Consider the following 22,638-nt stretch of genomic DNA (forward strand, 5'->3'; position numbering starts at 1 on the left):
TGGTAGGATTCCAGGGTCTCAGGCCTAGGATGGGGTGATGACTATTGATCTGCCAACATAGAAGGGATTCCCTAGTCTAACAATCCTTTTGTACTGGCTGATGGATGCCTCTCTTTCCTGTAACTGGAGGGCAGGCTTCTGGAATAACATGTCTTAGTTCAGGACTGATGCCCAGCAGGAGCACAATTGCACTAGAGGCCATTCAGGTGGGCCACTTGGGAAGTCCCAGTTGTAGCACACACAAAATTTTAATGGAGCCCAGCTAGAAAAGAAAGAGTAGTTGTAGAAAAATGATTGTACAGTCTTGGATTCGGCACTCTTTTGTTTTCTCAGGCTCTCATTAGACCTGTGACATAAAACTCACTATGCCTGGATGAGGTTAACTGTCATATATTTACAGTTCAGTAAAAGAGTCAATAGTAATCACAAAATAATAGTATTGATTTTGTATTATTTGGAGAAAGGTTAAGAAATTGTGCTGTGTGGTTTTTCAGTTCAAGTTCATGTTTTGTTTGGATACAAGCTTCCTCTTTTGAAATGAATATAGTGAATTCAAACCTGTGGATGATATCAGAAATTACCTGGTCCACATTTCCTGTGCTGCCTGCAGAAGTTGGCTTCTTGGCATTTCATTTTAATTTTAAGTCCTCTGTGATGTAAGATCCAAGTGTAAGACCGTATCTGTTCTATTTTAACACTTAGTTGAAAGTCTTATTCCCTCTGTAACAGATGCTCTGGGCCTTACCGAGAGAGATCACCTGTAGCTTTTTGCCAGGTGGGTGTGATCATCCCATCTGCTACAGATGCTGCTGTTAGGCCCATACCTGCCCCTTATGGGAGGCTTGTTCTTGGGCAATTGTAATCGCCCCTCTGGTGGGTGCCAAAGTCAGACTGATGTGCATACAACACTCCACTCCCTTTTCTCAAGGTAGAACAGATTCTACAGTGTCCAATCAACTCAGATCCGTTGCAGGATTAAGCTGGGGACAGATTCTACTGGAAACCATAGTTCTCTTGACTCCTTTCCTTCCTCTGGCCTGTTTTCCTTGCTCCCTGTCATTGAGGGCCCTGCTTTTATACATTCTTGCACCATGCAAGTACACAGTGTGATCCAAAGTCTCAAATTTAAGGTGACAGAAAATGAAGCCAAATGTGTACCCAGTATAGTGATCGGTTTATCTCAAGTAACTGGCAACATTTGCTTTTGCTTTTGTATGCATTTAGACCTGTTTTTATTATTGGATATGATTTATTTTAGCTTGTGTTTTTATTCACAAGTTCAAGTTCAGTTGGATGGAGAGGATGTACACGTTTAAAAGAAGTGAATGGGATAAACATGGGATGATGACACTCAAAAGAAAAGAGCCCTGGTACCTATCATTTGTATGAAATGTTTTTGCAATAAAACTTGAAATTGGAGCCAATACTTAGCGTGGCAGAGACAAGTCTTTGGAGTAATCACCTCTCGTATTTTCTCTAATGCTAGGCTCACAATGTAGGAGATGACAATCCACTCCTGGAGAGAGGGCCAGCCATCCATCCGCACCAGGATGACATAGTTAAACAGCAGTAAATAGCCCAAGTATGAAATCTGGAGGAAAGAAAAAACTGTTAGCAATGTTTGAGGAGAGAACCTTGGCATCGGGTTTTGAAATCTTATTTTTAGCATGGCACATCTTCTAAAGTGAATTTTCAATTTCTAAATGGACTTAGTTATTTAGAGGATACCCCCTCTGCACATCACCATTGCAGATAGAGAGCTTTGAGATAGGTTGGAGGTATTTTATGCTTCAGCATGATATGGGCAATGACATTTCATTTTCTACATGACAATATATTTATTGGTACTGTCATCTTCATGGGGATTATGAAGTTGCAATAATTATGACACACAGGGAAACTTTTAATGGTTTGCTGGTGTCCCTCCTATATTCTTGGAAATTGGAAAATGTTACTTACTCCTCCCTACCTCACAAATTTTCTTCTTGAATCTTTCCATTATCTTTTCCATATTTTTATTGTTACAGTGTAGTTGTACATAATGGTGGGATTTTTGTTACAGATTTGTATATGAACACAATATAACAATATAATTTGGCCACTATCATTCTCCAGTATTTCCTCTTTCCCTCTCCTCCTTCATCCCCTGGTCTTTCTCCTCTGCTCTACTGATCTGCCTTCATGAAACTCTCCACTATTGACAGACAGAAGTTAGAAGGGAAGACATGTGAAGAGATCATCTTCCCAGGCCATGGAGCTGACTGACCTAAGAGTCCCCTTGACTACCAGTAACAAATCTGTGATATTTGGTGGCCACCACAGGTTCTCTGTCTTTTTTTTTTTTTTTTGGCAAGAAAAAAAGTAGAGTTGGAGGTGAGGGTGAGGCAAGGCATGTGGAGTAAGGTATAGGGTGGAAATAGTTTATTTGAAGCTGATTTTCCCAGATTGGTTCACTACCAACCTGGGAAAACTTCAGCTTTTGGGCCCCTCACTGTCACAAACCTTTTCTGAGGTCTTGTAGGAAGAATCTAGCATTTGTGTATTTGTGATTTGACAGTATTCTTTCCCCCATGATCTGTCCCTCCTGATTCAATAAGTTTTACTAGGATGTAAGTAACGTGCCCTGTGTTCATTGGGATGTGGTTCACTGGATGTGATTCCTGCTAAAACTCATGTTGACCTATGATTCCCAAAAGGTGTTGAGAGGTGGTAGGGCCTACTGAGAGGTTTTTAGGCCATGGGGAGCCCTCATGAATAGATTAATGCCATTTCTCAGGAGGACTGAGTCCTTGCTCTAGTGGGACTGGGTTACTTCTTTCAGGAATAGATTTGTTTTGGTGAGAATGGGTTGTTTTAAAACAGGTCAGCTCCTTTGCCCTTCCCTTTCTATTGCACAAGGCTGCTTGCCCTTTGGCTTTGCATCATGAGTTGAACTACTGTGAAACCCTCCTCCAAGGAGCATCATGCCAATGTCATGCTCTTGGGCTTCTAGAACTATAACCAAAACAATCTCTTTTCCTTATAATTACCCAGTCTCAAGTGCTCTGTTACAGCAATATAAAATAGACAAAGACAAGTATTTCCTCCTTACAGCAGGATTAGAGCCACAGTTCTCAATCTTTGGGCTATGTTAGAATTCCCCAGAGGATGTACACCTCTCTTACATCCAGAGAGAGCATCAAGACTGTCTGTATGAGGCCTAAGGTTGAAAAGCCTGTCAGACTCCTGGCCTTGCCCTCCCTCAGTGCTGAGCAGTAGTTTAGGTTATACAAACCCCAGGTTCTCAACTGATTCTGATCAGAAAAGGAGGGTAGCCTTGGCTTCAGCTGCATCCTCAGATAGGGCTTCCAAGAGGTTGGTTGTGCAGACCCATGGTTGATTTCCAAGGCAACCCCCTCTTCTCTCCTCTGCCCCCTGTCCATCTTTATCCATTGCCCCATTCATGACCTTGTCCTATCACCTGCTCCTGGCCCAATGACTAATGGAATCACAGTGCCATGGCCACACTGCTGTGTACTGTGGCTCAGTGCTTGGGATTTCATGAAAAATACTTTCCTTCCTCCAGACTGACATGGATACCCAAGCCACAGTGTGTCTGGTCAACTCTGCTGGACTGCCTGCAGATAGCCAGTTTCACTCCTAGGTGCTTCCTTCTACTCCCACTTCCTCTTCTGCTCTTGTTAGCAGAAAGCCACACTCAGAGCAGTGGAGACCTGGACACTAGAGACTGTGCTGCCAAGTGGGTCAGTTTGGTGAACACTTTAGACAGGTCTTGATTTGCTTCCCTATCCTAGGAGTTTATGATCTAGGCTCAGCCATACCCTTCTAATAATCCCACCAGTTCAATGAAAAATTATATTTCCCTAAGTTTCTATTACTAAAGATTTTTTAAAAATCATTTTAAGCAAATAGAATGTGATTAATTTGTTTTATTTATTTGTTTGTCTGTTTGTTTGTTTACTATGGTGCTGGAGTTTAAACCCAGGGTCTTACACATGCTAGTTGAACACTCTACCACTGAGCCATATCCACAGCTTGACTATTTTGCTTTATGAAATGTAATATTTTGGGGAAAGGTTGGTCATATTTCTATATGTATAAAATATATGACAGAGTATCTAGATTCAATTTTAGTTAAAGCTCTCAATTAGTACTGGTTTTGTTTAAGAATTCATTTCAGTTCAGTAAATTTTTAGACACAATTTTAAGCCTTTGAAGATTTTGTTGTTTCCAACATATCTTGATATTCAAAACAGACTAAATGGCAAATGCTAAGGAGGGGGCCTTACTGTGTAAAACCAGAACTTGACAATGGGAGCGTTATAGAATTCACAGATCTTTGTTCCAATGGGAATACTTTTTTGCTTTTTGTGTGCATTCTCTTCATCCCCCTTTCTTGAGCCAGCATCTGCATTTGCATCCTGGAAAACAGAGCACAGTACGTGGCAGGCATGGTGGCTAATTGGGAAATGAAACAAACCATAGCACATGGACACCCTTGAAAAGAAAGAATCTAAAAACACCCCCAGTTAGTACGGTGTCTAATCCATGGTAGCAGATATCAAGAATCATTAAAATGAGAGTTAATTGGTACTCTTAAGATCAAGGGTATCACTGACCATATTCTCATCTTCTTTTTCTTTGCCATCTTCATTTTCTTTGGATGTTTGGTATGAGAAATCATCATATGTGCGAAATTCCAAAAACAAGATGGTGGGGGGAAAAAGAATTCCCATGATAACCTATGAATGATGAGAAATGAATCCATTATAAGCTTTGGAAATTCTAGAAAAATTTCTCTAGTACAGTTGTCCCTCAAACTCCGTAGGGGTTTGCTCCCACAGAGGCTCAAATACCTTACAACAAATGGTATAGTATGCATAAAACCTATGCACCTCCTCCCCTATATCTTACATCATCTTTATGGCTTACAATAATTAATACAATGAAAGTGTCATGTAAATAGTTAGTATGTTGTATTTCACAGGGGAAAATGACAAGAAAAAACTCTGCGTATGTTCAATAAAGACAAATTTTTTTCTCAAATATTTTCAGTCTGAGTTGTTTTGATTCATGGATGCAAATCTTTCAGGCAAGGTAAGGAGGACTGATCACATAGTTAAAATTTTTAAATTATAACTTTCGACATTAGTCAACAACCTAAGTTCCCTGTATTATGTTTATCTCTGCTCTGGTGTTGTATGCCTTGTTGTGTTTTGTACACTGGTAGAATTAAAGACAGTGAAAAATTTAAGACTATTCATTAAATTTTAAATAAAAGGTAAGCAGCATCATGCATAATCCTTACTTTAAAAAAGTAAAGTTCTTATATTAAGTTTCAGAGCAAGTGAATCAAGCTGGGATGTAGCTCAGTGGTGGAATGTTTACCTGTCATGCATGAGGCCCTGGGTTTGATTCCCAGCACTATGTCAAACAAGTAAGGTAAGCAAATCTTTAAATTAAAATAAAATAGTATAAACAAATAAAATATACTAATAACTAATGAGGTAGACCATAAGTATTTTATATAGAAATAACTTCAACATAAATGGGAATATGTGAACAAAATTGGAAGGCTAACGTGACTCAAAGAATAAGACTTAATTGAGCTCAGCCTGGACAATAAGAGGATATTCTGGCCCACAGATAGAAAACTCATTGGCATTTGTATCAACGTGTTTCTACACTCTACCAATTGCTCAAATCATCCCAAATTTGAATTTGAATCATATAGAACCTTTACATTGTGTGTATTTTTTTATTTTTTCCTGAAAGTTAGACTCCCCTTCTATTTTCTTGTTAAGAATATAAATGGTTAAATTGTTTCTTTAACCTATATCCCTGATACTTTGTGGCTCTTTAATCATTCAATCTATTTATTGGGGTCAATTCTATTCTTCTTTTGTGGTTTTTTTTTTGGGGGGGGGGTAGGGTACTGGGACTTGAACCAGGAGCACTTTACCACTGAGCTATATCCCGAGCCCTTTTTCATTTTTATTTTAAAACAGGATCTCACTAAGTTGCTTAGGGCCTAAGATGCTGAGGCTGGTCTTGAACTTGCAGTTCTCCTGATTCAGCCTCCTGAGTTTCTGGGATTACAGGTGTGCACCACCATGCCTGGCTATTTTTCTTGAATATTTTCTTCTTGGGTTCTACTGACAGTTTGTATTTATTTACTCTGACTGCCTTTCTCTCTGCTGCATGGGTTTAATATGGGAATTTGTAAAATATGGGACTTGTTTCTTCCATTTCACATTGCTTTTTTTTCTTTCCTTTTTGTGGGGGTGGTAGTGGTACTGGGGATTGAACTCAGGGGTACTCAACCACTGAGCTCACACTCCCAGCCCTAGTTTGTATTTTATTTAGAGACAGGGTCTTACTGAGTTGCTTAGCATTTTGCTCATGCTGAGTCTGGCTTTGAACCTGCTATCCTCCTGCCTCAGTCTCCCAAGCTGATGGGATTACAGGTGTGCACCACTGAGCCCAGCCTCACATTGCTTTCTTTACTTATAATATTGTTTTAGTCAGCTTTTCTGCTCAAGTGACCAAAAAATCCTGAAAAGAACAATTTTGGAGGAGGAAAATTTTATTTGACGCCTCACAGTTTCAGAGGTCTCAGTCCATAGAAAGTTGGCTTCGTTGCTTTGGGCCTGAGATGAGGTGGAACATCATAGCAGAGAGTGGTGGAGAAAAGCAGCTCAGGACATGGCCACCAAGAAGCAGAGGGAGAGCTCTGCTCACCAGATATAAAATGTATATTCCAAAGTCATGCCCACAGTGACCTACCTCCTTCAGCCACACCCTACTGGTCTATAGAGCTACCCAGCTAATCCAGTCAAGTGGATTAATGCATTGATTAGGTTAAGGCTGTCAAACTCGATCATTTCATCCCTAAACTCCCACATCTCACGTATGAGCTTTTAAGGGATCTCATATCTAAACCATAACAAATATTTAACTTTTTTTCCCTAGAATACCAGCTGAAGTAATTTTCTGAATGGATATGTACAATGTATAGAATGTGAATCTTTTCCTTTTTATTTTTATTTTTTAAAAATTTTGTAGTTTTAGATGGACAGAATGCCTTTATTTTATTTGTTTATTTTTATGTGGTGCTGAGGGTTGAAACCAGTGCCTCACACATGCTAGGCAAGCACTCTACCACTGAGCTACAGCCCCAGCTCTGAATCTTTTCCTTTTTAAAATAGATATTCTGTTCTCATATTTTTATTTATTTTTTAAAATTTAGTTTTGCAGTGTTGGGAATTAAATCCAGGGTCTCATGCATGCTAAGTGAGCACTGTACCACTGAATTACAATCGCTGGCCCCTTTTATCTGTTTTAAATAGCTGGACCATGTTTTTTTCTAATAAAAATTCAGCTTCTGAACATTTCTCCATCAGAACTGTCAAGGTCTTGTTTCACTGCCACCATCTAGAGTTCAGTATTATTGGTGAAGACTGTGATGTCAATCTGATATTCATAACTTTGTGTGTGACCTGTTTCTTTAAAACCTGTAGGATTTCTTTATTTTTAGTATTCCAAAAACTACTTGTTTACTAATATTCAAAGTTATGTATAATATCAGCTTAGTGTAGAAATGGACACTTAGGCACAACATTCATATTTCTAAGAAACAGAATACCTTCCATTTGCCAGAACCATGCTATGAAGTATAGCATACAGGTTGAACACCCCTAACAAAAAAGCCCCTAAAACCTGAAATGCTTCAAAATCTGAAACTTTTTGAGTGCTGGTCACAAAGTGGAAAATTCCACACCAGACTTCATGTAATATGTCACAGTCAAAATGCAGGTGTACTGATAATATTGCATAAAATGGCCTTATATGTATAAGCTATGTGTGAAACATAAATGAAGTTTATAATATCTCACTATGTATAGACAAATATTCCAAATCCAAACCAAAAAAGAAAAGAAGGAAAGAAAGAAAGAAAGAAAAATCTGAAACACTTTTTTTCCCAAGCATTTGGATACAGGATACAACCTGTATTGTTTTTTTTTTTTCTCTTATTATAACAATCCCATAAAATAGGTACAATATTACCATTAGATAGTTAGGGGATACCCTAAGATTAGAGTCTCTTCTCAAGATAACCTAGTGTATATGAGTAGTAAACACACAAGTAGGGTTTGATTGCAATATGATTTTTCTCCCCACTTCATGCTTTTCAGACCTTTTCATAGCTTTGTATTCTCTCACAAGCCCCATATAATAAAAATGTTACCAATTAAAGTAACAGCACACAATTTTAGAGTTTGAGGGACTCTATAGAAGTCAAGCTAAGGTCCTTGCTTTAATGGCAGGTAGATGACCTGTCTAGGGTGCATGACTAATTATGGTGGGTATCAGATGCAGGCATTGCTTGTGTTAGGGAGATTTGTAAGCCAGCTATGTTGGTTAGGTGAGACTCTGGCATTAGCCCACATGGGTTCAGTTTCTTTGTTGATCCACTAAGATCTAGGAGAGTTATCTAATCTCAAAGGTTCAGGTTTCTTATCTGTAAGACAAGGGTTGTCACATCATCTCTCTCATGGGGTTACTCAGAGGTATATAGTAGTTCCCCTTATCATGAGGGATATGTTTCAAGACCCCTGTGGATGCCTGAAACTCTAGATGGTACTGAACCCTATATATTCTGTTTTGATTATAAGACTGCAGTATTGCCATATAGTACCAGACCTAAACTGTCCTTCTGTGTTTTATGCCCTGGTGCCTCCTTTGCATCACTATTCTTGCTCTTCAAAGCCATTATTAGGTAAAATAAGGGTTACTGGAATGCAAGCACTGCAAAGCTGTGACAGTTGATCTGATAACCAAGATAGCTACTACTGATTTTGTTCACAGCGTGGATACACTGGACAAAGGAAGGGTTCCCGTACTGGGTGGGATGGAGTGGGATCATGAGAGATTTCATCACAGTAATCAGAACAGTGAGTAATTTTAAACTCATGAATAGGATCCGGGGATGAAGTTCAGTGGTAGAGCATTTGCCTGGCATGTGTGAGGCCCTGGGTTCAATCCCTGGCATTGAAAAAACAATACCCCTCCCCGCAATTATGAATTACTCATTTCTGTAGTCTTCTATTTAATATTTTTGGATTGTGGCTGACTTCAGGTAACTAAAACCTAGGAAAGTGAAATTGGACCAGCGTGACTACTGTAAATGAAATAACCTACAGGGTGCTTAGCTCTGCCTCAGGGGAGGGAGAGTCAGAGCTCAACAGATGTCACTTAATCACTATCATCTGGGCAGTCTTATGGCCATGCCACACATACCTTCAGGCCAGGGTTTTTCCTCATTCGAAGCCTTCCCATCCACATGTCAGTCAGTAGCATCTGACTGCAGGTGTGAGCGATAAAGTCCCGGTGTTTGGCCGCCACAGCCAGTTTGAGACAGGTTGAATTGCTCCAGTTTTTTAGCTCGTAGGTCAGCAGTTTCATGGCGATCTGCTCATCATGCTTATAGGACTGGTCTAACAACTCCACAGCAAGCTGGCCAAAGTCTCTGGAGTTAAAGAGATGGAATTGGGTGTGAAGCTGCAGTGGCCACAGGATTCTTCTTAGATAGATGTGGTCACAAGGGCACAGGGAGGCACAGGACACAGAATCTACAATTAGAAGGGACTTCATTGTCCTCTAAAAGCAAGGATCTCTTGAGATTTGTCCTTAGAGGAGGACAGCCAGGGCCAGGGGCTCTGTGCTCAGTCAGGATGGGAAATGACTGCTCTTGCTGCAAATAGAGCTTTAGGTTGACTCCAAGACTGCCCGTCAGGTCTCCAGGACACAAAAACAAGGAGACAAAGTCTATTTCCTCAAGTTGTGCACAGATTAGGGAAGCAGACAGAATAGACAGTAAAGGCAAGTTCAGAAACAGGACCTATAAGGTTAGAAGTCGAATAGTGGCTGTTCTTGGGCGTGAAGAATAGGGAGGAAGGTGGACATTGAAGGGGACACCAGGAAGCTTGCTGGGTTAGGTTCTGTGTCTTAATCTGGGTGCTAGTGTGAACAGTTATCAAGCCATACATGTAATATATATGTGTGTGTGTGTGTGTGTGTGTGTGTGTAAAATGATTCAATAATGCATTGAATGAAAGAGAATTCAGGACTGGGAAAATAGCTCAGTGGTGTAGTGCTTGCCTAGAATGTATGAGGACCTGGGCCCAATCCCCAGCAGCATCACCACAACAAAAAGAATTCAACATTGTCAGTGCCATGATAGACACAAAGTATATTTCTCATAGGGCCCAGAACAAAGGAAAATTTTCACAGAGCCCTCACTGCTAATGGGAGGACAATGATAGAAGTTGAGGAGGCATGGAGAAGATGACACAAACTGAAATATGGAATATAGAATTTATTCCCTTTCCCACAGGGCCTTAATTTGAATATTTAATTATAGCCATAATCTTTGCTCATTTCTATGACCTTCTGTTGTGGACTTTGGAAAAGCTATGGCCACATAGCGATCACTCTGTTTTTGTTTTTCTATCTGATAGGGGATTTTATTGCAATTATGAGCTGAAGGATGAATATAGCAGAATTATGTATGGGGAGTAGCCTTCCTTGTTTCTTGAAGAACAATGCTGTCTGCAGTACCTCCCGAGTCCTATGCATTACCTTGGAAGCAAGGGGTGAATGTGTCCCCATTTTTAAATGGTCTTGAATTCCTCATATTTAGGAATTGGTTAGTAAGTTTAGAAATCACCAAATCCAAAACGAAAGCTACAGGTTTCAGAAAACAAAGATGTTAGATGTTGACAGAGCTGTCTGTGTCTGTTCCAAATTTTTGTGCCTATAAAAAAAGTCACAGTTGTCCTGGGACTTCAGATCTCTAGTCTGGCGCGTAAGGAATTTGGAAGTGGCTAGTCTATCCTAACAAGAAAAGTCAGAATGAACTGAAAAATCAACATTTCTTTTCAGCTCCATCAGAGAAGAGAGGTCATGGGGAAGTCTGCTGTACCCAGAACTGGAGGGACAGACAGGCAAGTACAAGAATCATTGTTTACTGGAGCAGAAATGTCTGTAGGAACCAGAACTGGGGTGTGAACCACGAGTTGTAACTGATGAATTGCTGGAAACTCAGTGTGGACAAGTTCAGAAGTTAAAAACCCCAGGGAAACCCAGTAATGCGAGCTTCTGTGAGTTTTACATCTGGAAGACTGACCAGGTTCTCACAGTACATACAGGAGAAAAATCTCCTAGTGTTTCCAACACAGAGAGGGAAAAAGAAGCCATTTTGAGATATGCTTCTGCCCTGGTCCTCAGGAATAAGTAGTCAACAGAGCCAACTCTGCTGGGCTTTATTAGAAATTAACCTACATGGCAGATAAACAATACTCAACTCCAATCCTCTTTAATATCTCCTCTTGCTAAGAAAATCTTGTGACATTCATAGTTGAAGGCACAGGTGCACTAAAATTGTACACCCCATCAATGTGTGTTTCTTCATGGAAATTTGTTTCACTGTTTTTGCATTAGAATTGGGTTTCAATAATTTTCATGAGAAGGTAATAACCTAAAACAGTGACAGCACAGAAATACCCCAGAGATAGAAGGAAAAATACTAATGTGATGGGCAAAGCAGTTTACAGACAAGCGTTGACTATAAACATGTTTAAGTGAGAAAATACAATGATCACCCTCCATGCAAAGGGGCAGTGTTCAGGACAACAGTTTCTCCTGGCCCTGAAATTTCCTCTAGACACTAACTTGGAATTGTTGTCCAAGTCCTGGGAGATGTCGTCTACCAGCTCGCTCTCGGAGGACTCATGGGCCATGGCCTTGTAGAGCTTGCAGGCCACCAAGGCTTTCGCCATGCATTCTTCCCCTCGCTGCCAGAGGAAGACTGCCATTTTTTGGCGTTTCATCAGCACGGCCCACACCATCAGCTCATGGAAGGGGTACTGGAATCGACTCATGGCGGGGTCGTCCACATCAATGTCGACCTCTTCCTCTTTTTTCTTCTTTTTCTTTTTCTTTCCTTTGGCTGGAGGCTCATCATCCTGAAGGGAGGAAAAACACATTGTTCTTTGCATGGTTCTTCCTAAATGTGCAATAAAGGGTTCAGAACTACGGCAGAGAGGGAACCCTTTATGTCAGAGGTAATAAAGAGACTCCTTCAGCACAACTCAAGTATCCACTCAGCATGTTCATTTTTTTAAAAAAGATACACATTTATTATAAGTAAACCACCTAAAACCAAATAAGCTGAGAAGAAACATTGCTGTTTGCATAACTTATACTCTAGGGTTAGTAGGGTTTTAAGAAGACTTTAATGAGGCTATGCAGCAAAACTCAAGCAAAAATGAAATGTAAATAGCATCATGGAACAGGTAAAGTCCACAGTTTATTTTTTCAGGGAAGTCATGCAATGCAGCAAAACATTAAAATTCATTTGCAGACATAGCTGAATCAGAAATTAATATAAAAATGTAAAAAGGGACAGAGGCAAATGTTTTAGGTTTCGCTCCAATGTTTTAAGAAAGCAAACATTCCATTTTGAATGAGCACTGTCCTTTCCCCCATGTGGTGCAAACAAAAGGCCAACATTCCATTTCCTAAAGGGATTAGGAGAATGTTTCTGAAAGTGGAGCAAGCAAGCTCTGTAGGAAAGGCAGTTCAGGCTTGAGGGAACTGCTTGGAAGTTTGAGGTTTCAGCTATTTCAGGTTAAGACTTAGTACTCAGTGGAATGACAGAAACAGATACAATACCCCCCAAGGTCTGCATGTTTGTATTTAACCAACCTTGGACTGAAAATATTTGGGGAAAAAAAATGCATCTATACTGAACATGTATAGACTTTGTAATGTTTTGAACAACTAATAATAAAAAAATAATGTATAACAACTATTTACATAACATTTACATTGTATTAGGTACTATAAGTCATCTAGAGATGACATAAAATATTTGGAGAGGATGTGTGCAGATCCTATGGAAATATCACACCATTTTGTATAAGGGACTAGAGCATCTGCAGATTTGATATCCTCAAGGGATCCCGGAACAAGTCCCCCACAGATACTGAGGGATGATTGTATTTGCTATTTTGTACATGGCTTTCCAATCAGTTATTATTATTGTTTTTTGTTTGTCTTTTTAGTGGTGTTGAGGATCCAACCCACCCCCAGGTACATGCTAAGCAAGCACTCTACCACCCAGTTACATCCCCAGCCCAATAATGTACTTTTATTCTTACAACAACTCTGAAAGGTTATGAATTCCTTCCATTCCCTCAGAGGATAAAATTGTGGCTCAAAGTCTGAATAATTTCTCTCCATTCACACAACTGGAATGGGATGGAGCCTTGGGGGACCCTGGGGAATGTGGTTCTTAATTCCTATCACAAGTTGTTCACCAATGACAGAGTCCTTATGAGTTATAGCATCTTGCCTCAGATTTCAATGTTTTTGTTCTAATTTTCTAATTTTGTCAAAGTAAAATACAGTCACAATAATTTAGGGAAGGTTAGTCTATATGGATTAAAAATTGGCATGATAGAAATTTAAAAACAGTTTCATTTTCAAGAATATATAAAATAAAAATCAACTAATGGCTAACAAAAGTTTTGAGACAGAGTCCTATAAACCTACTTTTCAACAATAGCACACATTTTGTCAAAATATTAATTGTTTACTAATTTTCTTGAAATTATTGCCAGAAAGAGGATATAACAAACAAGGAGTAATTTTCCTAAAATGCAAAGGCCTGACACAAATTAATAAGGAAAATAATAACAACCCAATAAAATAACAAAAGACATGAACTGGAAGTATAAGGAGAAATTAATGCATCTATAATCACAATAAGAGTCTTTAAACACATCTCACTTCGAAATGAGTTTGAAAACAATAGTAAATATAAAAGCAAATCCAACAGCAGAATTACCAAGGTTGATTTGATAGATTAATATAAAAGCTGTACCCATAGAGTTTCACAAAAATCAACCAGGCATTATACCCCAATTCCTTTAAGACCCCCCCCCCGGCAATACCAGAAAGCATCATTGTTATTTTTTGTTTGTCTTTTAGGTGATGTTGAGGTCTACATTCAAGGAATAAAATTAGAAATCAACCACAGAAGGATAATGACAACAGTCAGTATCTGGAAAATTTAAACTTTTAAATAACTCTTGAATTGCAGAGAAAATTATAAACTCTTTAGAAGTAAATGGCAATGAAGGTTGCCACCCATACTCACCCATACCTGTGGGATACCATGAAAACAATGCCCAGGGAAAAATGTATACCTTTAATGCATTTATTGGAATACAGGGAAGAGTAGAAATAAGTGACTTGACTTTCAGACTGAATCAATAAAAGTAACACTGTAACTCTAAAGAAAGTTCATGGTAGGAATGAATAAAAATAAAAGCAGACATTAACAAAATAGAAACAGAAAAAAAAAAGTTGCTTGATAAGGCAAAGATACCAAGAAGATAATTAGGCAACTTTGGTTAAGGAAAGAAAAAAAAAAAAAGATATATATATATATTTTTTTAAATCAGGAGAAATGTCAGACATCTATAAATATTGAGAAGATTGAAAAAGACTAGAATACTAAGTAAAAGTTAATACCAATGAACTTGAAAGTCTAGAGAAAATAGTTATTTTTAGGAAAATATAAATTACCGAAGTTAACTCAAGAAAATAAAAAAGCCTGAATGGACTCATTTACAATTAACTGACAACAACAAAAATAAAAATACTAGAAAATGATGCCACTTACATAAAATTTTAGAATCATGAATAATAACAAAGTAAATTCAATTGAATATTTTAAAGTCCTCAACAAGTAATTAAAAATTTCCAAGAATGCAAATGTAATTTAATATTGCTAGGTCCTTCATAGATTGTATCATATCAATAAATCAAAGCGGGGGAAAGATATGACATGTTTATATGTTATTAGATCCTTTATTTTTCTCCACATTTTTCATTGTTGTGTTATTTTGTATATAACAATGAAATTTATTGTTTCATATTTGTAAATGCACACAATATAACAATATAATTTGACCAATATCATGCCCTAGCACTTGCCCCTTGTCATTAGATCCTAAAAAGGAATTTGGAAAAATGTAAAATATTTCTTAATTTAAAAAAATTAGCTGACTAGAAAGAAAACAATGAATAAAATATATAGCAAAATACTTTCTTGATATGATAAAATACATATGAGACTTGTAGCAAGAAAAAAACATGACTAGGGAGTGAAGCCCTGAAGTCATTTCTATGAATATCAAGAATAAGACAAGGTTGCCTTTTATTATCCCCATTAATTTTCAAAAGTGTTCTGAAAATTCTGTCATATGAACAAATTAATGTTGAAGAGAGAGTTCCCAAAAGAAGGGACAAAATGGTTATCCACAAAAAGTATTATTTTATATCTAGAAAACCCAGGGAAGTCTGCTAAAATTCCCTCAAGATAGGACAAAAGCAGTAGAAATGCCTTTATAAGCAGCTTTAAAAACAAAGCACCAGACATCAAAATATTTAAGTGAATGGAAGAAATTCCACAAAGCAGAATATTAAGGTCAGCTATTGTAAAGATTCTCCTCAAATAAACTCATGGTAAATAGCATCTCACTCCTGTATGGATTCAGTATAGAAGGTCTTAATTCTGTATTCACAATTGAGACTGATCTTTAGCATTTGCTTAATCTTTGTTTGCTTTGGAAACTGGTTATGTGAATTCAGAAAATGAACTGGGTAGTTTTAACCTTTTCAAAAAATGTATATGATCCTTATATATATAATGTATATGTAAGTAATTGAACCAAGTTATCTAAGGAGATTTTGGCGAGTTGTGTAGTAGATTTAGTCATGAAAAAACAAACTTTGTGCTAAGCAAATACAAAACTAAAAGTTTATCTATATTTGATCAAAATATCATAGAACCATTGAAAACAGTCTACTTACTTCCATTCCCAAAAGTTTAAGAGCTTTAGGCTGCATAATGAAAGAGAAAAAAAATAATATTACTGAGATAACTGTAGATAGTAGCAATGTGTATGCTACATTAGTAGTATTGTTAATAGTGGACAGTAATAGATTAAAAAGCTTTGTATCTTTACTAAATAATGACAATATCCAAGGGAAAGGAATGCTGTCGTAGGGAAACTGCTTCTGTCAGCAGAAGTCAGTTGAGGAGCAAGATAAGCAGACATGTCCTATCCTTATTGCAGGTGGAACCAGAGAAGTGTCCTAACAAAAATCCAGACACGGAGTTATGGAGTTGGGGGTGAAGGGAAGACTTTGTGAAAGATCTGACTTTAGACTTGGGCTTTTGGTGAGAGACAGATTTTGAAAGGTACAATCAGGGGGATGAGCCATGGCAAGCACAGGAATAAAGTTCGATTTTGTTGGAGAAATATAGTCTACCGTGACGGGGTGGTGGGGGGGGACAGCAGGCAGAGAGTCTTGGATGCTGTGATAATGAGTTTGGCCATGGTTGTTCAGGCAGCAGGGAACCCTGGGTGGATTTGGGCAGGGAGTGTGCTGTTGTGTGTCTTGCTTTGGAAGATGATGGTTGCTACAGTGGAAGGGTGGTCGGATGGATTGGAGGCAGGAGAGACTGTAGCTGTCTTCTCTGGAGGAAGGTTACCGTGGACAAAGGAGGGCAGATGCAATTGATTTGCTGTGCTGCTGACATGCTAAGGGGTGAGTGAGGGAGGAGGAAAGGTGCATGAAGCTGGCCATCCATAAGGTTAGAGAGGCCTCACATGGGGCAGTCACTGCAGGAGACTGGAAAGATGTGTTGGAAGATGGTGCAAAGATTTTGGCTTTGAATAGTCTGAGTTGTTGGAAAGCACAGCAAGGAACCATATGCCACTTTGGGAAACACAAAACACCGCACAGCTACTGAGCTGTACCCTCTTTGGTCCAAACAAGTTGTTGTATAGGGTCCGAAAACTTTTCCGAGTGTAGTTGCAGCGGTAGGCTCCTCCCATGAGGTACTCCAGCACAAGCCCTATGTCTATGAGGCTGATGTGGTAATCAGGTGGAAGGTTGCTCTGTTTTAAAAAAGAAAAAAAATATTTTTGTCTCAGTTCCTATAAAACATGCATTCACAGTGCAGACATCATCTCACACATTGGCATAAGTGGCCATCTCCACTTGGGAGTTCATGTCATGTCATAGATGAGTGATTACACAATATTCAATCTCTGTTCATGTGATTGAGGGGGATATTGGTTTAAACCAGATTACAGAAAAAGAGTTAAGCTTTTCTAACTGGAAGAAAGGGTTAGAAATCTATACCACTATAGGGTTAATGATTGGGCAAGATTGTGGCCCAACATATCAGTTTGCAGTTCTCATGTGTAAATGTGAGGAAATGGTATGGTGTAGCTGGCATACAGCAGAGGAGTTTGGATGAGCAGGTGCTTCAGTAGCTGCTTGTAGAGAAGAGCCCAGCCTCATGGGGCAGGGGCCAGGTTTCATGCAAAGGAGAAAGACTTCATGGGAGGCCATGGGAGGTCAGAATTTTCCCAGAGACTGGAATTTTCTTGTGAAAGCCTTCATGGTGTCCAATCTAATTCTAGGGGAACCACCCTCCCAACTCTTTAGTAATAATACAAACACCACATACCACCTGGTGTATCTGGGAGTGGTGAAGGGGAAGAGTCTGTTAAGACAGAGTCAGTGGGAGAGAAGAGGAATAGAGAGAACAGAGGTGCCCCACATACTCATAGTCACTCATTCACATCCTGGGCTGGTTGATTTATCCAGGGAGAGAGCTGATCAAATGTATAGGAATTTTTGCTCTGTGCCATTTATTGATGGGTTAATTTCATATGGTTGAAATGATGGTGGTATCTTGGGATCCATCACGTGACCATTACTCATTCCAAACATACTTCCTTTAAAATAGGACAGGCCACATTAACTAAAGAATTCACTCATGCATTACAAATTTGTTCCCCACCTATTGTGATCCTTGACCACATTTCTTATTAGTGATGAGAACTCTAGGGAGCCAGGTGTTGTGTAGCAAAACTGTCAACAGCCCCAACACAGTAGAATATGCAATGCACAGGAGTGGCTGGAGTCTGCTTGGGTGGGCATTGGAAGGGTGAGTAAGCCTTCCAGGAAGAGGTGACACCTAAGGCAGTTTGGAGCAGGTGGAGCAGGGACAATGGGTGAGAAGGTAGAAGAATGCTGCAGAGGTGAGCACAGTGTGGTGCAGGACAGAACAGAGACTCCTCTGACACTAGAGAGTTAGGTGGGGTTAGGATATAGTATGGTAGGGATGTGATAGGTTAGATTAGGGGATGTGGACATGTGCCAGGCCCAGTGGGGTGCACGTTCCTTGGAAGGAGCTTGAGTTTCATGTTGTGGCCCATTGAGAAACTTCAGACGACTTTAAGCTGGATGTAGAGGATAGAAGGAGATTATTGAAGCCTTTCAGGTGGGAAATTGTTGGGCCTGAACTAGGGTAACTATCACTTTTGAAAGTTTGACCTTCCTAATCAATCTTCCAGCTGGGTTCTATGGGGAAAAAATCAGAATCCTTATGTGGAAAATAGGGCTGTAAGTCAGAGAATCTTGGAGGTCCCTCTTAGTTCCCAGATTAACTGATTCTGTTTTGCTTCATAAATCTCTGTAGAATCCACATTCTCATATATTATTGGAACTAAATATTTGTATTAAATCTGGGCAAACTATCTAGGACTCTGACTGAAAACCCTATTCTTTGATTTCAGTTATTTTCTATTGCTCAGAAAACAAGTACATATTACAAACTCTGTGTGCCAGGCATTTTAACAAAATAATCACTCTCCTTTGAACCTAATCTAATCCTCTAACCTATGGCAACAGGGCACAAGAAATACCACACTAGAATACCAAGAGAGGGATGTTGTATAAGAACACAGATAGCAAGTAGTCGGTCACGGTAGAAAGTGAGAAGAGCAGCTATAGCTTAACAATGAGGGAACAGAAAGGCCTGAAGACATCTGCTGCAATCTACAGGACACACAGAATTAATGAGGACCTCCTGTTGGTACTTATGGAAAGAGGCACAGTGAATGAGTGAGAGATCCCAAGGTAGGTATAGAAGGCTGCCCTGGGGATGGTGGTGCTCAGGGGAGGGGAGGCAGGGTCCTTGCTGGCTGCTGCCCCTGGTTTGGCCATGGCACCATCCATAGTCAAGCAGCCATCCAGCAAATTCCTATCATGTAGGGATGCACAATCAACTTAGAAAAGCTTGTCCTTTTCTCTTTTAGTTTTAAGGTAAACTCTTTATGAAGATATTTGTTATGTCCCGTGCATCCAATAACAAGGAGCTAACACCTTTTGGAAATTTAAAAACCCACTTTTAAGAAATTTGTTTTAGTGAAAGATGACAAAAGGTAAGGATTATAAAACAGTGGATGGACTGACCTTTTTTACATCCCTCACCAGCAGATGAAGTGTGTTTGGTGGACCCAGTCTCTGAAAGAGAAGCATTTAGCCATATTAAGTAAGTTTTTCTTTCATTCTTAGAACAAAATTCTGCTCTACTGTATAGAATTAATGACCTGCGTGAGTTGGAGTATAACCCCTTATCAGACTATTTGTTTTAGGAGACAGAACTGATTTTGGTTAGGAAGTATCTGTCACCTTCAAAGGTGTGTAAGATACTTTTTGTTGAATTACTTTAAAGAGTATATTACAGTGCTCAATATAGCATTAAAGATTCACTAAGTTTTAGCAAGCAGCTGCTGAGGACTATTTCTGCCATTTAAAATCTTAGAATGGGGAAGAATATATATTCTCAAAACTTGCAATATACACAAAACCAAGGGGATTTTATTCAGACACTTCCATTCTAATGCAGCAGAGCTCCTTGTATGAAAACTTAGTTGTACGTTTTTCACCAAAGCCTGATAAAAATGTGAAGGTCTCAAGGGAAGAGTGATTAATGACCCCTCGTAGCTTATCAGTCTGCTAATGACTTTAGGAAGCTAGATTCTTTCATCTCCTGAATATGAATAAGAGTTCATACAGAGAATTCCTGACTTAGATAGTTTGTCATCAATTGTGAGGCTTCACAATAGAGTGAAAGTGGTAGAGACGCATACAGTGGAAACTGAAATTAGAGGTTTGATCTTTTCTTCATGTTAGTCATGTGCAGTCTATTCCACTCTCCATACCGGGTAGTGGAAGTGAGCCACAGTTCCCAGACAGCCCCATGACCACAGGGAAACAACCAAGACTCTATAGCATTCGATGTTGCTAAACTATGATATTTGGTAGGATGGATACATTAAATGCATGTTATACTTATAATATTTTTAACATGATGTGTTTATAGGCACATAAATCCATTGTAAGTCAAGGAGCATCTTCACCACTCCAGAAGAGTGTCTGCCTAGGCATAGAATTAGTTGATAAGAATGTGAACACATATTAATGCATATTATGCACCAGTGATAAAAATATTCATAGGGCTAGCTCTTTTCTGACCCCCTTGTTCTAGAACACTCACCGTGTTATAGAGCTCCTCCAGCCTCGGAATGGTAAGGAAGTGTTGCATGTTCACTCCATTTTCAATCAGGAGCTTGACAAAGTCAACTCGATCTAAGACTAAAGCGTCCAGCATCGCTTGCTCTAGAGCATTCACCTGTATGAATCCAGAAAGAAGAGCCCATGAATGGCCTCTCAGAGAGACACCAGGCAGAACAATTGGAAACATCATGGAAAGAGTATTTGAAACATCAAGATTTTGGAGTATTCAGAATGTGGTTCTGTGTTTCTCTCCCTCTTCCCCCACCCCTTTCTACCTCTCTCTTTTTTTTTTTTTATGGTGCTGGGGATAGAACCCGGGGGTCCTACACATGCCACACAATTGCCCTACCAATGTGCTTATGTTCCTAGCCCCTAGTTCTCCATGCTCTTTGACTTGAGTAAACTGGCTTCATCTCCTCTCCTTTCTTCTCACTTTGACTCCTATGTGTCCTATCAAAGCCTACAAAGGATTCTCTCCCTTTTAAAATGAACTGAAGAGATTTGAAAATTCAACATCATCTTGGTGTTGCTCTGTTCAGTTCTCTCATTTGTTTTCTTGACTGAGATATACCCTTGTGGCAGCCACAGGACCATGACAATGGCAAGGACATGCCCCTGCTGAGGCCCTGTTTTGACTGTGTCCTGGCAGCAGCAAGCTGGAGAACCACCATGCACATGTGGCTCTGGCCTTTCAACTCAAACAGCTACAGTTACCCTCACATACCCATCACAGGCTCTATCTTTCAAGAAGGATTTACTGTGTGAATTGGGATTATGTGGTAATAATTGGCTTGTTTTCCATGCATCAAGCATCTGCATGTCTGCTAGGAAGAGAGAGTCACTATTAAGCAAGGTGACCAGGACCACTTCTCCTAGTGGCATTTTCTTCCCAAAGCAGAAATTTGTGGTGTCTTTGACAGCTGACATCTGTATCACAGTGAGCATGCCATTTCTGTTGAAATATTAACATATTCCCATCAATCATTTCCCTCTGCCTCCTGGGACTCTGGGCCCTCACAGGACTAAAACAAAGGCAACAAGAACTGTCCCTACCACTGGAGAAGTAAGGTGATGCCAACTCCAGTCTCCTGGTTCCCAAAAATCAAGAGCAAGGACTTTCTACAAACCCAGTTCAGCAGCTCGATCTTCCGGGGGTCAGTTTCTTCCTCTACTTCCTCTTTTGCTTTCCCTTTCTTCTTGCCTTTTCCTTTTCCTCTCCCCTTGGTGGTAGCTGTGGGTGGCTTCTTATCCTTCTCTGTGGCTTTAGTATCCACTGGAGGGGCCAGACTTCCAAGGGGCTGCAGTTCACAGCAAGCAGAGTTGGAGAAAGGTATTAAGACGCACCCTTGTCCTATATCAAGCATCCTAACCCACCCCACCTGTGTATGCTCAAACACACACACAGAGCACATAAGCATGCCCACTCACACATGGCACATGTGCACACACAAACTCACATAAACCTACATGTATGAAGGCAGCATACATGTGCACAGTCATATACACTCACATATATACACAGTGCATGCCCATGCATACAGCAAACATGCACACATCCCACACACTGCACTCATGAACATGTACATGAGTGCAAACATGTATATACACCTGTGTACACACTTACACAACTGCTGAGAGGCAGCGGAGTCTGTATGGCCCCTGGCATTTTGCCAACAGTATTGATTGACAGGCGAGGCATTACTATCCGCCTCTGCGGCTACTTTTGAGTTCTAGCACTACTTTCAAGCTCTCATGGGGATTTCCAGGGATTCCCCGAGAGTTCCCATTGGTTGAGGAAGTGCAGGAGGAGGGTTTTCCGGAGGAGGTATTTCCGGCTGCCGGGTTCCTGCACCAGCCTCGTGGCATTCGGGAGATTTCCCCAGGAGCATGTGTGAGGTTTTTTCTTGCAGTTAAAAAATAAAGTTTGTTCCTGCTTCAGTGGCTCGTGATTTGTGCCCAGCCAGACTGCGGCACACAACCAATTGTGGCAGGTCTGGTTATTTGATGGAGATGGTCCTGATTGTGAACCACTGTTGCTCACGTGCACCAATACATACTTGATTTGATGCAATGGTTTTGTGTTTGAAGTGGCTGACATATTTGACTGACATGTATTTTTAC

General features: G+C 39.8%; 1 protein-coding gene across 2 annotated transcripts in view; it reads right to left on the bottom strand.

Annotated features, from left to right (window-relative positions):
• Trpm1 (transient receptor potential cation channel subfamily M member 1) overlaps positions 1-22,638 on the bottom strand; it is a 132,059-nt gene that overhangs the window by 27,113 nt on the left and 82,308 nt on the right. For both annotated transcript variants that reach the window (XM_076848873.2, XM_076848872.2), the window contains exons 11-20: positions 21,645-21,815; positions 20,498-20,632; positions 19,411-19,461; positions 16,899-17,039; positions 15,946-15,975; positions 11,734-12,026; positions 9,301-9,529; positions 4,620-4,742; positions 4,290-4,421; positions 1,463-1,591 (exon numbers count right to left, since the gene is read on the bottom strand). In XM_076848873.2, coding sequence (XP_076704988.2) covers positions 1,463-1,591; positions 4,290-4,421; positions 4,620-4,742; positions 9,301-9,529; positions 11,734-12,026; positions 15,946-15,975; positions 16,899-17,039; positions 19,411-19,461; positions 20,498-20,632; positions 21,645-21,815 — 1,434 coding nt within the window. The remainder of the gene's footprint in view (positions 1-1,462; positions 1,592-4,289; positions 4,422-4,619; positions 4,743-9,300; positions 9,530-11,733; positions 12,027-15,945; positions 15,976-16,898; positions 17,040-19,410; positions 19,462-20,497; positions 20,633-21,644; positions 21,816-22,638) is intronic.

The sequence above is a fragment of the Callospermophilus lateralis genome, chromosome 3, assembly GCF_048772815.1.
Source record: "Callospermophilus lateralis isolate mCalLat2 chromosome 3, mCalLat2.hap1, whole genome shotgun sequence".
NCBI classification, from domain to species: Eukaryota; Metazoa; Chordata; class Mammalia; order Rodentia; family Sciuridae; genus Callospermophilus; species Callospermophilus lateralis.